At 42.9% G+C, this 18,412-nt stretch overlaps 1 protein-coding gene and 1 pseudogene across 1 annotated transcript in view; both read right to left on the bottom strand.

The window, feature by feature from the left end:
• Positions 1–8,928, bottom strand: part of pkp2 (plakophilin 2) — a 13,819-nt gene extending 4,891 nt beyond the window's left edge. The window contains exons 1-6 of the mRNA XM_070433686.1: positions 8,436–8,928; positions 7,965–8,035; positions 5,822–6,474; positions 4,967–5,105; positions 4,509–4,716; positions 4,025–4,202 (exon numbers count right to left, since the gene is read on the bottom strand). Of these exons, the coding sequence (XP_070289787.1) occupies positions 4,025–4,202; positions 4,509–4,716; positions 4,967–5,105; positions 5,822–6,474; positions 7,965–8,035; positions 8,436–8,625 (1,439 nt within the window). The 5' untranslated portion in view covers positions 8,626–8,928. The remainder of the gene's footprint in view (positions 1–4,024; positions 4,203–4,508; positions 4,717–4,966; positions 5,106–5,821; positions 6,475–7,964; positions 8,036–8,435) is intronic.
• Positions 8,929–12,646: 3,718 nt separating this feature from the next.
• The window catches only part of LOC139023398 (plakophilin-2-like), an 8,819-nt pseudogene continuing 3,053 nt past the window's right edge, over positions 12,647–18,412 (bottom strand).

Below are 18,412 nucleotides of genomic sequence, written 5' to 3'. Positions count from 1 at the left end.
GACTTCTATACACAATTAGACAAACTTATCAGACAATAAATCAGTTCAAATTATTACGTTTTCCCATTTGGGCCCTGAGGTTGTACGGAGAGTCAATTGGTAATGTAAGACCAGACACGGTACAAAATGTTTAGATAAGTTGCAGTTGTGACCAAGCCGCAAATATAACAAGCCACCTGAGGAGACCACGGTTAACGAAGTAAAGCAATCAAATTGTCAGAGCTCAAATATATATTGTGTTACTCATTAAGTCAGTTACACACTGTGTCTTATAGGAAGATAAAATCTAAACATGTAGGAATAGTAACACGGTATCATCGTCAGCTATACTAACAATACAAGCCACTCTGTCATCCGGCTTGTAGTAACAGTGCACCACTTGTGTCACAAATACACAATCAACACCAACACTCAGCGGAAAGAAAGTCAAGTAATAACACCGAGATGTTGTAGTCAAAGAGTTCTCTTCATATGCACACGTGACGCGGTAAACTGTCGCGTCAACAGCTGGGTCTTTTCTTCAAACATTCTGGACACCAGGCGCGTTAGCTTAATGATTTCTGAGCTAAACTAATCAAATTCGACCAGTGTCAGTGTGGCATTTGTTCTAAAATGAAATGATGAAACATAAAAGCGCACTCAGCATAGGCACTAGCAACAGACAAAACACTAGCCCTTCTTTCGAATACCTTAATGGAGCCCCATTGGCGCACAGACTGCGCTAAAATCATGTCTAAGCTATAGCCTGAGTTTGCTCTTCTGGAATGTCACTACAATGATAGAGTTTTGTAGTAACCAGGAGAAAAAGATATGTGCATCGTGTACGTTTACACAAATAAAATAGGTTGTTCTGTTTATGCCATGCAGATAAAGCCATTATACCACAAGGTCAGGGCCAGCGTAATATAACACTGTCCTCTCTGTGAGATTGAGAGACTTAGCGAGAAGACGTGAATTAATAATCCTCCACTTACACCTCATCCAAACAGGAAAATAGCGTAAAAGACAAATGAAGCAAGCATGAGTTAATCTATTCACTTAATTCAACCAAAACTATATGTCTAAATAATAAAAAAAAATGAGCGCAGTCAACTGTTCTAACTCTCTACCTTTTAGACTCGAAGTCAAAGCACAAAAACACATGACAGTTGACTACTCAAAACCAAATACATCGTGCACTCCACAACTAATCCCGATCTTATTAAATAATTTAATAATCTCAAAAATTCCGACAGCGTCCTTATTAGTCACAGCACCGTCTAGCCAAAATCAGTAACATCACCTAGAATGACCTCCAGTGTTAATAAGAGCGCCTGTTAGAGTTTTATGTGGAGTGTCTATCGTGGTTTTCGTTTAAACACAATGCACGTTCGAAGCCCAAAAGCACTGAAACAAGAGGATGATGGCCATCTCATAGAGTTAAGCGAATCAAGTCACATGGTCTGCCAGGGCTTGATAAGCACCAGCCAATATGGATTAACAGAGGTTTCAATTCTACTAGAGCCACTAAGAGGGAGAGGGCTCCATTAAAAATTAGTCCCTGACTGTTTTCAGTTGTATCGGTTGCTAGGCAAAAGCAAAAACACTCCTTGTCTATACCACATGTTGTGTTGTGTCAGGTGGATATACTCTGTGCCAAACCAATGCGCTTCGGTTCAACAGGAACACGAGGTAATGCGAGATATTGTTCCTTCCAGCGCATTGCTGTTCCATCAGAGGATGACTGCCTGCCTAGGCAGATAGTCATCATGCCTGATTTGCCAGTAGAAAGGAGTAACAGGATGACGATGGCCTTTGAGGGAACCTCACAGTTCTCACTCATGGCGAGGAGGCTGTCAGAGATATAATATAATATGCTTGACAAAAGCCCTGTGAATGTAACACTGTGGTGAAGAGATGATTGCACATGAACCGAGCTGGGTCAACGTATAATAATCAGCGCCTTCAGAAAGTATTCACACCCCTTCACTCTTCCACATTTTGTTGCGTTACAGACTAAATTTAACATAATTCAATTGAGATTGTCACTGATCTACACACACAACACCCCGTAATGTTAAAGTGGACTTTTGTTTTTAGCAGTGTTTACAAAGGAATTCAAATGAAAAGCTGAAATGTCTTGAGTCAATAAGTATTCAACACTTTTAGAGTACAAATGTGCTTACACCCATAATAAAGTAGCATCGACTCACTGTGTGCAATATATATGATTAACATGATTTTTGAAAATGACTACACCTTTCCTGTACCCACACACATGCAATTATCTGTATGGTCTGCAGTTGAACAGAGAATTTTAAAGACTGAACAAAAAAAGACCAGGAAGGTTGTTTTTTGTTGCCAATGTCACGAAGAGGCGAAGAGGTAGATGGGTAAAAAAAGACATTGAATATCACTTTGAGCCCATTCCGCTGCAACCGTTTATTTAATTTAGTATCTTGTGGAATTATGGTGTGTTCAGAAACCAACCGATCCCTCCTATGCTCAATAAAATTGTATGAGTCAACCTTACACTTCTAATCTCACAGTCTCCAGGCACAGCGAGGAATCACAGCCATCGAGTCGACTTCACACATGTCCTGGTGTGAGCGCAAACCTATAAAGCTAAAATCTGGAAGACAAATAACAACTAGGCCGGCAATATGAGTACATCTCTCAGCGTTCTATTCTGTACACTCTGAACTACAAGAAGTCCACCCAAGGCAACAATACAAACACCTCACTCCGAAGTAACTTAGTGCTGTCATATATTATCCAGCACTGGTGGTGGCAGCACATCCTTATGCGGTAATATGTCACATCTATCACGAACTTGCCACAAGGACACTAGGGATTACTCTCCAACGCTTCTAATCGAGCCTTGTGGTATGTATCCAGTATATGCTCCGCGTTTACTTGCAAACCCCACTTGAGTACACTCCAGCATCTCTCACTAGCCAGCGCGCCTTCCAACATTACCACTTGGCGTGTTTGTTCGGGACTCTGATTGCACTTTCGCAACCAAAGAATTGTCCTCCTTCCTGAGACATGAACAACAGTATTGACAGTTTGCGTGGTCACAATGAGTCTTGTACACTAACTTGGTGTAACCCTATTGTTGTACACAGAACAAAGTAGACGTGGATTGATCCGGGCGTTCAAGGGCGTTTGGCAAAATCGGCAGCCCAAAGGAATGAACCTGACTTGTGGGGGTCTATAATTTTTTTTTCTGAGGTCTTGGCTGATTTCTTTAGATTTTCCCCATGATGTCAAGCAAAGAGGGACTGAGTTTTAACGGTAGGGCCTTTATGACAAGTACATACCGACAGAATATCAACTCTCTAAAATTGAATTCACCATATATAAGCATCAATTCCAATAATCCTATGTCAAGGGCAAACAACTTCTTGAACAGCTTCTAAAGCCATGACATCATTTTCTGGAATTTTCCAAGCTGTTTAAAGGCACAGTCAACTTAGTGTATGCAAACTTCTGACCCACTGGAATTGTGATACAGTGAATTAAGTGAAATAATCTGTCTGTAAACAATTGTTGGAAAAAATACTTGTGTCATGCACAAAGTAGATGTCCTAACCGACTTGCCAAAACTATAGTTTGTTAACAAGAAATTTGTGGAGTGATTGAAAAACGAGTTTTAATAACTCCAACCTAAGTGAATGTAAACTTCCGACTTCAAATCTATTAGTGTTTTATAGTGTAATATTATATATTTTTTTATCTTCCACATAAAAAAATTAAAGACGTCCATTTTAATCCCACTTTGTAACACAACATAAAGTGGAAAAAGTCAAGGAGTGTGAATACCTTCTGAAGGCACTGTACACCATTTAGCATCAATCAATAAATTATTTCATGATCATTCCAAACATAACTACTATACCGCTTTCTGCATCCCAATGCCTAGTGTCTATCCCAGGCTGCCCTAAGATGGATCCCTAGAAATACTTGACCACAGATACTACATAGGTCAGTGCCAAACACACAAATGGCCAATAAACGCCTTTGTCCAGACCAGACGACCTACCGGAGGCAGCCAGTGGCGTTGTAAAAGGTGTCTGGGTCAGCCAGCATGCCATCTTTGGGGTTCTCCCCCTCAAACAGGCCTGAGCAGGGCACCAGCACAGACGTGGTCAGGATCTCCAGGGCCTCTTTGGAGAGATGCTCCTTCAGCAGGTCATGGGAGGATAGGTTCCACAACAGCCCTGTGGAACATGTTTCATTCTTAGGTTACTACTGTGTCATTACCATTTTACCATGTAAGTTCATGTKAATCACATATTCACAAAGCATCTCAGAATAGGAGTGCTGACCTAGGATCAGCCCCCCCTCATTGATTATGATTTAAAAGGATAAACTGATCCTAGCCCCATTCATTGTGATTTAAAAGGCTAAACTGATCCTAGATCAGCTCTCCTGCTCTGAGCAACTTTGTGAATACGTGCCCTGGTCATTAATAAAGTGCTACGACGATTTCCTTCAGATCTACACGAGCAGGTGCTCAAACTAACCAGTGAGCTGCCGCCGGGTCTCTATGTCGCGACTTCTCCTGAGCAGACGCAGTGTAGGGGCCACGCCCTCGTTGTCCTTCACCTCCATCTTGTTCTCGCTGCTCTCGAAGACGACGTTTCGGAGCGCCCCCGCCGCTATGCGCTCCAGCTCCTCGCTGTCGCTCTGCAGCAGTTTGATCAGCRTGGGTATACCGTGGAGGTAGAACACCTGGGGACAGACAGGCAGAGATCTTCATCTACCCTTGTTCCTATGAAGAGTGAGCTCAACATGAATTTTCATGCGAATCGCCCACAATCTCAATATAAATTGAAGGGAAAATACCCCTACCAATCCAATTATTTGAAAATGGCACATACTGTATTGTCAACATCAGCTGTATTGTAGGCCTACAGCCTGGAAGCCTTTAACCTTAATTGAGCGGCCAAGTCAACAGTAGTAGAGATGGGCCCCAGCTCACCATCTTCTTAGCGTCAGCGCTGTTGAAACATTGGTTTTGAATAAAGCTGGCAGCAGTGATCTGCATCTCCTCATTCTCTTGGCCCAGCAGGTTCACTGCCCTCTCCAATGTCAGCTCAGGCACCTTGCTCTCTGGCTTCCTGTGTATGGGAGAGAGCATTGAAGAGGAAATTCCTGTCATTGACAAACACACTCACTRACTTTATCAATCCCAAATTCTGATTAATCCAATTTCTCATCCTCACAACACTTTCCATTATATACACCTATTACAAAATCTGGGTAAATCATTGACCTGAAACGACAGATAAGCAACTGAACCACCAATAATTCTCTGGAAGACTCTTTTACAGTAGCTTTAGTGCCAGCCTAGATAAGCCACCGAAATCTGGAACCAACAGGACCCTGAACAGCTTCTACCCCTAAGTCATAAAACTGCTAAATAGCTAGTTACAGTTAACCAAATAGCTACCTAGACTGCATTGACCCTTTTTGCTGCTGTTGATAATCTATCCTGTTTATTATCTATCCTAGTCACTTTATTCCTAGTTATACAGTATGTACATATCTACTTCAATTACCTTGTACCCTTGCAAATCAATTCGGTACTGGTACCTTGAGTATATAGCCAAGTTATCCTTACTCATTGTGCATTTATTATTACTTTTCTATTATTTCTCTATTTTCTCTCTCTCTGCATTGTTGGGAAGGGCCTGTAAGTAAGCATTTCACTGTTAGTCTACACCTGTTGTTTACGAAGCATGTGACATAACATTTGATTTGAGATGTTGAGAACTAAATTAATTGCCAGATCTAATCAACTTCAGGTTTGTATAGAACACATAAGCAGTCTTACACCGCGGTGACTTCATTTACGTCTGTCTGCTGGATCTCTGGCTCCGCCGCCGCCCTCATCTGGCCCATGTCCACCTCCATGCTGACCAGTGAGGCTGGGTACGAGGGAGGCCATTTGGCTCCCACATGCCCCTGGCTCTCCTTCCCCACCTGGCCCAGCCAGGCCAGGCCCTCTGTTCTCTGGGTAGCATTGAATGACCCATAGCCTGTTTGTCTCCTCGCCCCCTTTTGAACCTCCATCAGGAAGTGGCTGTTGTCGGTGCGAATCGCAGGGCTGCTGCACAGGAATGAGTGGTCTGCAGAGAGGGGCTGAGGACCTCGACTCTGTCTGAGGGACTGGCTCCAGTGGTAGTTGCCGCCGTTAGCTATGGCGTGTGTCCTTGTGCTACGGGCCATTTCTGAATGGGCATAACGCCGCATCAAGTCTGTCCCATAAGACCGCTCCTCTGAAGTTCCCATCATGGGCGGCTGGCTAGGGCCGGGGAGGGTGTAGGTTCCGAAGCGGAGTGTCCCGTAGGCCAGACGGGAGCGAGGTACCTCAGGGCTGGTGACTGGGGTCAAATCCACCCTCTTAGACGGACTTCTTCTATTCTCCTTCAAAGACGACAGGCTGCTGAAGTCCCTGCCTCCGATCTGACCCAAAGATGAGTGTGTCTACATGGAAAGGTGAAAAGCAGTGGTTGCCCCGTTTCAGAATGCTTACAACTGAATCAACCATAGACATTTCTGGTAATAATGCTAAAACATCTATAAAGCAGTTGCATATAATTGGACACAGTCGTGATGACTCAAAGCAACACAAAAGGTTTAGGGAAAAAGATCATACAAAATGCTCTCTCTGATGTCTGAATAACCACTGTTCTGTTTGTATTGTTGCATCATCCTGTATTGTGTGTTTTAAAGCCACAACTTACAAGGAACCCAAACCGACTGCGCGCGTGCGCCATCGTGCATACATTTATTTTGTCCCCCCACACCAAACGCAATCACGACACGCAGGTTAAAATATCAAAACAAACTCTGAACCAATTACATTAATTTGGGGACAGGTCAAAAAGCATTAAACATTTATGGCAATTTAGCTAGCTAGCTTGCTAGCTAATTTGTCCTATTTAGCTAGCTTGCTGTTGCTAGCTAATTTGTCCTGGTATATAAACATTGAGTTGTTATTCTACCTGAAATGCACAAGGTCCTCTACTCCGACAATTAATTCACACATAAAACGGTCAACCGAATCGTTTCTAGTCATCCCTCCTCCTTCTAGGCTTTTTCTTCTCTTGACTTTATATTGCGATTGGCAACTTTCATAAATTAGGTGAATTACCGCCACTGGCCTCATATAACCAATGAGGAGATGGCACGTGGGTACCTGCTMCTATAAATCAAATGAGGAGATGGGAGAGGCAGGACTTGCAGCGCGATCTGCGTCAGAAATAGAACTGACTTCTATTTTAGCTCTTGGCAACGCAGACGCTCGTTGGCGCACGCGAGCAGTGTGGGTGTAATAATTGAATAATATAGATTTCTAAATGTATTTTGCAATGCGAGCGGTGTAGTCAGCCTGTAATGTTTCCTTTAGGAATCATGAAGATATTATTCAATAAAACTGCAGTTCAATTCAAATTGTCTATGTGAGATGATAGAATTTCAGCGTTTGGTAGAACAGACAAAGGGGCGATAAATATGTCAAGTGTGCCAGTAGGAAAGGCTTTATCTGTCACATTTTTGAGATATGGGTATCTAACACTCTCTGCCCTATGGGCTTGGGGCTTACAATAGCTGCACATCCCTGAGACTATCCAATTTGTTTTTATTCAAACCATATGGGCAGTACATTCAAAACCAATGCAGCCTACAGTTTATTTTAGGGGCAAATAGATACCATCTCATTTTCCTGCTGTTTCTTGTGAAGTTTATCACCTCAATGACGCACTAAATATGGAATTAAAGTAAAAAAATGTAAAAACACTTCACATATCCTCCAGACACATTGCACTTGACTGCCATGCAGGGTGAAGTCCCTTGCTCCGGAGTTGAATCACGTAGCTGTTATTTCTAACATTCAGGCTCTCTGGTTAACTTTAGGGAGGCTAAAGCACCTGTGACTGTAGATAGTGGGTTGTGTATTATTGGACAGGCCTTACCTTCATGTTAGACAAGGTTCCATCTCTGGAACCGGTGATAATTGATGGCTTTCTGGATAGATGAAGACTACCTGAAAGATACACCACATGTGTTCTGAAGGATCATGCCATCTCGCCAATTCCCTAATTACCATCTGGATGCAGCCCGTTCCTATTGGAAAGGTAAATGGGGAGGACTGCAAATACAGTAGACTAGAGGAGATTGAATATAATAGTTTGCTGACATGATTGCAAACATCATGACAAATACAATGTCACTAAGAATTTGACACCAATGACTAGGCCTGCATGTCCATTTGGTTGCATCTGGTTTCGACCCGTCCTGTATTTCCTGGTAGACTATGCAGAAACATTTTTACCCCCCCCAATCTTAAAATTCTAATTCCCTTGGCGATTTCAATAGGCTAATCTTACAGACCTTGTTTCTTCGTACAGACTCAATGAAAAACACATTGTAAACTACTATTTTACCATTGGACGTTGTCTTTTTGCCCTTACGAGCAAGTGTGAGCTGCACTTGTTGCTGAACACGAAAACCCCGGTCGGTTGAATGAGTCTTTGTATTATCCTCCGGTGGTAATGCCAAACTCGTGTCATCTGCGTCAAGTGTGAATGAGTCTAGCGCAGGTAAAACTGACTTCATAAATGGCGGCGCTTCCATGATTCCGTAGCTCTCCAAAAGTGTAATTCCATAAAATAGCCCGCAGATTCATAAAAAGTGTCACTATCGTCCTTTCCCGATCCGTTCCTACACAGTGACTCGGTGTTCCCGAACAGTGAAGTATTCGGGTGAGTCCGTTCTGGTGCAAGCGGGACAGTTGAGTTCATTGCCACTGGGGTGTGGTCTGTATAGTCGACACCTGTAATATCATTTTACAAATAAGGAAGCGAGGACACGCTGGGAAGAATGCCAAAATATTATCGTTGATAGGCTACAAGGCCAATTCTCTGGCAAATAGCAACCCTTGTAGATCCGGGATGGGCAACTGGCGCCCTCCAGATTATAGGCCCGCGGATATGTCTCCCCCAACCACATTTTTTTTAAAGGAACTGTCAGGGTCTCAATTTACTGTTGATAGTTGGACTAGTAGAATACACAAGGTGCTATTTCGAAATTTGGTTGTGCATCAGCAGTTTTTCTCTTATGTCAGTTACTGACTGTCACTCAGTTAGTTCATGTCAGGAAAACTTTTTTAGATTGGTTAGTTAGTCTAGCGCCCAGCTATCTAATCATGGTCGAATTATGACAGGCCCCCATTGATCATCAGATATCATATAAAAACTTCAAACATGTCTCCACCCTATGGCAAAATGTAAAAAAATTGCAGGAAATTGTCTGTAAAACTGTAAATGTTTATCTCTGCCCAACCTGGTCTCAGAGCATTTTGTATTATTATGTATGTAAATTCGAGACGTTCCATTTATTATGATATGTTATGTTTAGTATGGTATGTATTAACTTGTGGATGTCCATCATCCATTTTGTATATGTTACGAATGACAATTCGTATGAAACTAATTTGCTAAACTTATGGTATGTTACGCATTCCTGGCTGATGCTAACTAGGTGGATCACACTAGCGAGGCTAGGGGTTAGCGGAAGGGTTAGCTAACATGCAAAGTAGTTGAAAAGTTGCTAAAGTTATACGCCCACCCATCCACCCCGACCAACCACCCTCCTTTTGTTCTTGTCTTAAGTAGCCTGTCTTATATAATCATACCATACCAAATATAACATATCATACTAATTTGAGTGATTTACATTCACTATGTTACATCTAGCCTGAGACCAGGCTGCTCCATTTAAAAAATGAGCAGAATTGCATGAAATTTGTTATACAATTGCAAAATCTTCTCTCTGGCCCATGGCAAAATGTGTAGAATTGCAGGAAATTAACTCAAACTTTAATTTTCTCTTTGCCGTCAAGGGGGGGGCTGCTAAAATGTTTTGCTTGCAAGGTGGGGGGGACAACTTCACTTAAGACCCCCAAATTGCTAGGGCCGGCACTGACTGCACTTGWGGGTTGGCAAACCACTGCGGCCCCACATGAGTGCCAAATTTATTTATTCATTTTTTGGGGGGCCCCCACCCCCATCAACATTGCCCATCCCTGTTGTAGATAGCTGGTTCCCAACCTTTTTCGGTTACTGTACCACCAACTGAATTTTGCTGTGCCCGGAATACCCCTGAAGTACCCCCTCGTGCATTTTACCAGTAGGCCTATGGTCTCTGAGTATTCTCAAGTACCCCCTGTGGATAGGCCAAGTACCCCCAGGGCTCCTAGTACCCCTGGTTGGGAACCAATTATGCAGAATTTCTGGAAAAGTTTTTTTTTTTTGCCATTGTTTCCATGTACTATCCAATAATTTCTGATATACAACACCTGTATCACACCTGTCAATTACTAATACCATTTGAATCTCACAAAGTCACACTTTATGATTTCTATACGACAGTTGGGTAGTTCTGTGTAATAATTGAATGTAATGTTTCCAAGCATGTGATGTGTGTGTTGTGTGTCAAATTGGGTACTGTGACAAATATCAAGAATATTAATGCAAATGGATAAAACAAGTATTTTATTAAACTAATGCTTATTGATGATAACACGTGTTACAGGCAAGACCATTCACCTAACTGTGTAATGGCTCTCTACATTTTAATTAAAGGAGGTGTTCCCAGTGCAGTACGGTACTAAGTATGACACAGCACTGCAGATTCTGTTGTGGGAATTCTTCTCCAGATTGGAGGAGCTGCCGCCGGTGCCCAGCTTTACACAGGTACTGATATGACTGCATCTTCATCCTATCAATTTAAATGTGAAAAATGTTGCGTTTACAGTTATGAATGAATTTAATAAATGAATAAATGGACTGAACATCGATATGTTTCCAGTGGGTAGGAGATATGGGTTGATTTGGGAGTGGACTGCACTCTCCTTTTCCATTTTAACTTTAAGTTTGCCTCTCTCACCCTCAGACAGCATCTTGTCTCAGCCTTGCCTTCTCTGACCTGGAGGAGTGTGTTCAGTCTGTCTCTGACCCTGAGCACCTGAAGACACTGCTACAGCATCAAAGACACCTGGGACACCTAAACAGAGGTAGGTAGCCTTCAGGTTATCCATACTGAACAAAAATATAAATGCAACTTACTTATAGCACAGTCAGTCATTACAATATAATCGAGATGTTGTGGCTGTATTGTAGTATTTCAATCAAATACCCATGGGCAAAATCAATTCCCACACTCCCAGAAACAGTACAGTCAGCCATAGAAATAAGATCAAAGAATCTGTGATATAGCCTTACTAGGGCCGTTCCCAGCTTGTCGATGTTTTCTGTAGGCGCTCCCGATGCAGGCCTCCCTGAGTGTAGGGGAACGGATGCTGCGGGCCATGATTGACAGGTACATGCTCGCACAGTGATGGCGTCCACAGCCACTCAGTCCAGCATGCAGGGGGACTACTTTTACCTTTCTCTCCACGAGTTGTGGCGCTTTGGGTTCAAAGACGCTATAGGACATAAACCAACTCAGAATAGTACAGTGAAGTCCCTTAATTCTTAACTCCCCAGATACGCAGGGTTTCACATTATATTTCATTAATTTTTAAATTTTCAATGTAATGTGTATGAGGCTCTTAACAAATAGATTTGTCAAAGAAAAACCGGGCTTAAAGAGTTAATTCAAAATGTATGCTTTACCACTTTACCAAGGCGGATTATCCATAACATAGGAATCGCTCATTTTCTTTAGTGGTAATAACTTAATTATAACCAGATAGAAACAGTGCATGTCAAGTACATAAGGGCAACAACGATGATAACAAGCCACGTGGGAGCCTACCTGGAATGATTTGGCACTGCGGGAGCCGAAACAGCCGGGGTCTTGGTCTTTTGGAGCCAGGTTGAGTCGAGAGCTTCATGGAGCTCGCTGGCGTTACTTCTGTGGAAGCTCCACCTGGTAGGAGAGGTTGTGTATATAGATGCACCACAGATTCAGTCTCTGTGGACTGTGGGAGAAAGAAGTGGTTCTGTTCAGGGGACTATGATTTTAAGATCAAACATTCTGCCAGATGTCTATTGCAAAAAGAAAAAATTTGGAGAATAGAGCTGGTTCATGTCTCAATATTTTAACACTAAAGGAGAGATTAATACATTGTTCTAGAGACATAAATTAATAAAATATAGGCAAACAGTCTTATTTCATTTCCCTGTGTCAATATTTATTCCACCTACAAATGTTTAGTAATGCTTGTACGAAAATAAACAAGTGAACACTTTGCACAAAAGCTTTTAGCAAATTGTTTACTTTAGTCATTGTCATGTTCGTTTGTAGAAACGGACCAAGGCGCAGCGTACGTTGAGTTCCACATAATTTTATGAAAGTGAAATTAAGCAAATATAAAAAACAATATTAAAGAAATAAACGGAACCGTCGACAATGCAGTGCTAAACTGGCAACTACACAGAAACAATATCCCATAACCCACAGGTGGAAAAATGCAACTTAAGTATGATCCCCAATTAGGACAGACAATTACCAGCTGCTCTAATTGGGATCATACACACAACACCAACATGAGAAAATAAACTAGACCCCCCATAGAAATAGATACACTAGACTAAACACCCCTAGTCACACCCTGACCTACTCTGCCATAGAAAATACAGGCTTTCTATGGTCAGGAGACGTGACAGTCCTTCACATGCAGTACCTTGTCATCAGGCTTGTAGTCAGCTATGGTCCCGCGGATGTAGTATACCAGTGAGTCAAGTAAGGTTCTCACACTGCCGCATGGCTTTTCTCCCTTCTGGACCAGCCGAGCTTATGTTTCTGTCAACAACAATGACAGGTTGTCATTATCGCCACTTCAGGCAACAACATTGGCCAAACTGGCTAAATATTCTATCCTAGCTGTTGGCCGGATGAGACCAAATGTTATATGTAGCAGAGAGATATTTGGAGTACTTCTAAAAAGGTTCTGTTGTCTGCAGTTCAAAGCCATTAGAATAGGTCATTGAAATAAAATGTATCTGTGTTGGAGATAGCAACATTGCATTTCAAGCACAAAGGAAACGTAAGGAAAAAGAGTAACAGGAGTTAATCTTTCACTTTAATTTCAACACTTGTCAAATGAGTCAACTGTTCCACTTCCTTTTAGATGAAGTCATTAACGTCAGAGCAATACAGTAGCATTAGTGATGACCCAAGGTTATGGCTGTGAGTTGGAGTGTTATGTGTTTTCGTTTTAAATCATTGCCAGACGGAGGAATTCCTCAGCGTTACACAAGTCAATGGTTGCCAGGCTTGATAGCACCAGCCAATATGGATTCAGGTTTCAATTTCTACTAGAGCCACTAAGAGGGAGAGGGTCCATTAATAATTTAGTCCCAGACTGTTTTCAGTTGTATCGGTTGCTAGGCAAAAGCAAAACACTCCCTTGTTCATATCCATGTTGTGTTTGTCAGGTGGTATATCTAGTGCCAAACGAATGGCAGTCGGTTCAAGCAGTGACACAAGGTATGCAGGATATTGTTCCAGCGCATTGCTGTTCCATCGAGGTTGATGCTGCCTAGGCAGAGGTCATCTAAAGTGTTTAGATGCACTATTGTAAGTGGTTGTTCCATGGACATCATAGTGAATGCCCATTTGTAAGTCGCTCTGGATAGGGCGTCTGCAAATTGACTTGTAAATGTAATCATGCCTGATTTGCCAGGTAGAAAGGAGTAACGGTATATATAAGGTAAAGGTATATATTTACCTCTTGGGGATGTCATTGCGAAAACATAATGTTAACTTTCACTGCTATGGCGGATGACACACAGCTGTTACATTTCAATGAAACATGGTGAAGCCCCAAAATTGCCCTCGCTAGAAGCCTGTGGTTTCAGACCATAAGGAATGGATCGTTGAAAACGTTTCTACTTTTAAACTCGGAAAAACAGAGATGCTTGTTCTAGGTCCAAGAAACTAAAGAGATCTTCTGTTGAATCTGACAATTAATCTTGATGGTTGTAAAGTCGTCTCTAAAACATGTGAAGGACCTCGGCGTTACTCTGGACCCTGATCTCTCTTTGACGAACATATCAGACTGTTTCAGAGGACAGCTTTTTCCATCTACGTAACATTGCAAAAAATCTGAAATTTTCTGTCCAAAAAAGATGCAGAAAAATGTATCCATGCTTTTGTTACTTCTAGGTTAGACTACTGCAATGCTCTACTTTCCGGCTACCGGATAAAGCACTAAATAAACTTCAGTTAGTGCTAAATACGGCTGCTAGAATCCTGACTATAACCAAAAAATGTCATCATATTACTCCAGTGCTAGCTTTCCCTACACTGGCTTCCTGTTAAGGCAAGGGCTGATTTCAAGGTTTACTGTTAACCTACAAAGCGTTACATGGGCTTGCTCCTACCTATCTTTCGAGTTGGTCTGACGTACATACCTACACGTACGCTACGGTCACAAGACGCAGGCCTCCTAATTGTCCCTAGAATTTCTAAGCAAACAGCTGGAGGCAGGGCTTTCTCCTATAGATCTCCATTTATGGAATGGTCTACCCATGTGAAGAGCGGACTGGTCTCAACCTTTAAGTCTTTACTGAAGACTCATCTCTTCAGTAGGTTCATATGATTGAGTGTAGTCTGGCCCAGGAGTGTGAAGGTGAACGGACAAGGCTCTGGCGCAACGAACCGCCCTTGCTGTCTCTGCCTGGCCGGTTCCCCTCTCCCATGGGTTCTCTGCCTCTAACCCTATTACAGGGGGAGTCACTGGCTTACTGGTGCTCTTTCATGCTACCGGAGGGGTGCGTACTTTGAGTGGGTTGAGTCACTGAGCGTGATCTTCCTGTCTGGGTTGTGGCGCCGCCCCCCCCCCCTCCCTTGGTTTGTGCGTGGTGGAGATCTTTGTGGGCTATACTCGGTTGTCTCAGGATGGTAAGGTTGGGTGAAGTTTCCTCTAGTGGTGTGGGTGGGGGCTGTGCTTTCTCCTGTCTTATCCGGTGTCCTGTGGTAATTTAAGTATGCTCCCTCTAATTCTCTCCTTCGCTCTTTCTTTCTCTCTCGGAGGACCTGAGCCCTAGGACCATGCGTCAGGACTACCTGGCATGATGATCCTTGCTGTCCAGTCCACCTGGCTTGCTGCTGCTCCAGTTTCAACTGTTCTGCCTGCGGCTATGGAACCCTGACCTGTTCACCGGACGTGCTAAAAAAGCCAACTGACATTTACTCCTGAGGTGCTGACTTGCTGCACCCTCGATAACTACTGTGATATTATATTTGACCATGCTGGTCATTTATGAACATTTGAACATCTTGGCATGTTCTGTTATAATCTTCACCCGGCCAGCCAGAAGAGGACTGGCCACCCCTCATAGCCTGCTTCCTCTCTAGTTTCTTCCTAGGTTTTGGCCTTTCTAGGAGTTTTTCCTAGCCACCGTGCTTCTACACTGCATTGACTTGCTGTTTTGGGGTTTTAGGCTGGGTTCTGTACAGCACTTTGAGATATCAGCTGATGTACGTGGGCTATATAAAATACATTTGATTTGATTTGACTAAGGAGATTTTAGAATAAAAATAAACAGAATAGAGCTAAGCATAGGCAAAATTAGAGGAAAAATTGTTAGTGAGCTTTCCCAACAGACCCGGAGACAATTCCCCTTTCAGCAGGACAACTACCTAAAACACAAGGACCAAATATCACTGGAGTGCTTACAAAACAATATTAAATGTTCTTAGTGGCCGAGTTACAGTTTTGACTTAAATCATCTTGAAAATCTATGGCGAGACTAGAAAAATAGCTGTCTAGCAATCAACAACAACCAATTTGACAGAGCTTGAATATTTTTCATTAATAAGTAGGCAAATATTGTACAATGCAGGTGTGCAAAGCTCTTTAAGAGACTTACAGAGAAAGACTCACAGCCAACGGTAGATTCTAACGTATTGACTCAGGGGTTGAATACTTATCTAATCAAGATATATTAGTGTTTTATAGTGCAATATTATATTTTTTTTTTTAATAATCTTCCACTTTGACAGAGTATTGTGTAGATTGTTGAATAAAAAAATAAGACATCCATTTTAATCCCACTTTGTAACAACAAAATGTGGAAAAGTCAAGGGGTGTGAATACCTTCTGAAGGCACTGTATAACTTTAGCAGAAGCTTTTAACCAAAGCGACTTACAGTCATGCATGCATACATTTTACATACGGATGGACCCGGGAATCGAACCCACTGTCCTGGCTTTGGCAAAACGCTCTACATCAACTAAGCTACGCTACCATCAATCAAGAAATTATTTCATGATCTTCCAAACATACACTTATACCCCCTTCCTGCATCCCACTGCCGAGTGTCTATCCCAGGCTGCCCTAAGATGGATCCTAAGAATACTGACCACAGATACTACATAGGTCAGTGCCAAAACACACAAATGGACAATAAACGCCTTTGTCCAGACCAGACGACCTACCGGAGGCAGCCAGTGGCATTGTAAAAGGTGTCTGGGTCAGCGACATGCCATCTTGGGGTTCTCCCCCTCAGACAGGCCTGAGCAGGGCACCAGCACAGACGTGGTCAGGATCTCCAGGGCCTCTTTGGAGAGATGCTCCTTCAGCAGGTCATGGGAGGATAGGTTCCACAACAGCCCTGTGGGAACATGTTTATTCTTAGGTTACTACTGTGTCATTACCATTTTACCATGTAAGTTCATGTCAATCACATATTCACAAAGCGTCTCAGAATAGGAGTGCTGATCTAGGATCAGCCCCCCCCCCCCCCCTCCCCATTCATTGTGATTTAAAAGGCTAAACTGATCCTAGATCAGCTCTCCTGCTCTGAGCAACTTTGTGAATACGTGCCCTGGTCATTATAAAGTTCTACGACATTTTTTCAGATCTACACGAGCAGGTGCTCAAACTAACCAGTGAGCTGCCGCCGGGTCGCTATGTCGCGACTTCTCCTGAGCAGACGCAGTGTAGGGGCCACGCCCTCGTTGTCCTTCACCTCCATCTTGTTTCGTCTGCTCTCGAAGACGACGTTTCGGAGCGCCCCCGCCGCTATGCGCTCCAGCTCCTCGCTGTCGCTCTGCAGCAGTTTGATCAGCCTGGGTATACCGTGGAGGTAGAACACCTGGGGACAGACAGGCAGAGATCTTCATCAACCCTTGTTCTATGAAGAGTGAGCTCAACATGAATTTCTCATGCGAATCACCCACATATCTCATATAAATTGAAGGGAAAATACCCCTACCAATCCAATTATTTGAAAATGGCACATACTGTATAGTCAACATCAGCTGTATTGTAGGCCTGCAGCCTGGAAGCCTTTAACCTTAATTGAGCGCCAAGTCAACAGTAGTAGAGATGGCCCCAGCTCACCATCTTCTTAGCATAGCGCGTGTTGAAACATTGGTTTTGAATAAAGCTGGCAGCAGTGATCTGCATCTCCTCATTCTCTTGGCCCAGCAGGTTCACTGCCCTCTCCAATGTCAGCTCAGGCACCTTGCTCTCTGCTTCCTTTGTATGGGAGAGAGCATTGAAGAGGAACTTCCAGTCAATGACACATTCACTTACTTTATCAATCCCAAAGGCTGATTCATCCAATTTCTCATCCTCACAACGCTTTCATTGTATTCATTTATATACACCATTACAAAATCTAGGTAAATCATTGATCTGAAACAACAGATAAGCAACTGAACCACCGATAATGCTCTGTAAGACCCTTTTACAATAGCTTTAGTGCCAGCCTAGATAAGCCACCAAAGTCTGGAACCAACAGGATCCTAAAAGGCCATAAAACTGCTATAAGCTAGTTACATAGTTAACCAAATAGCTACCTAGACTGCATTGACCCTTTTTGCTGCGGTTGATCTATCCTAGTCACTTTATTCCTAGTTATACAGTACATGTACATCTCTACCTCAATTACCTCTTACCGCTGCAAATCAATTCGGTACGGTACCTTCGTGGTATATAGCCAATTTATCCTTACTCATTGTGCATTTATTATTACTATTTCTATTATTTCTCTATTTTCTTTCTCTCTGCATTGTTGGGAAGAGCCTGTAAGTAAGCATTTCACTGTTAGTCTACGAAGCATGTGACAAATAACATTTGATTTGAGTTGTTGAGAACTAAATTAATTGCCAGATGTAATCAACTACAGGTTTGTGTTAGAACACATAAGCCGTCTTACAGCGCAGTGACGTCATTCACGTCTGTCTGCTGGATCTCTGGCTCCACCGCCTCCTCTTCTGGCCCATGTCCACCTCCATGCTGACCAGCGAGGTTGGGTACGAGGGAGGCCATTTGGCTCCCACATGCTTCTGGCTCTCCTCCCCACCTGGCCCAGCCAGGCCAGGCCTCTGCTCTCTGGGTAGCATTGAATGACCCGTAGCCTGTTTGTCTCTGCCCCCTATGAACCTCCATCAGGTAGGGGC

The sequence above is a fragment of the Salvelinus sp. IW2-2015 genome, linkage group LG3, assembly GCF_002910315.2.
Source record: "Salvelinus sp. IW2-2015 linkage group LG3, ASM291031v2, whole genome shotgun sequence".
NCBI lineage: Eukaryota > Metazoa > Chordata > Actinopteri > Salmoniformes > Salmonidae > Salvelinus > Salvelinus sp. IW2-2015.
The sequence above is the reverse complement of the archived record's forward strand: the minus strand, read 5'-3'. Positions and strand labels throughout refer to the sequence as shown.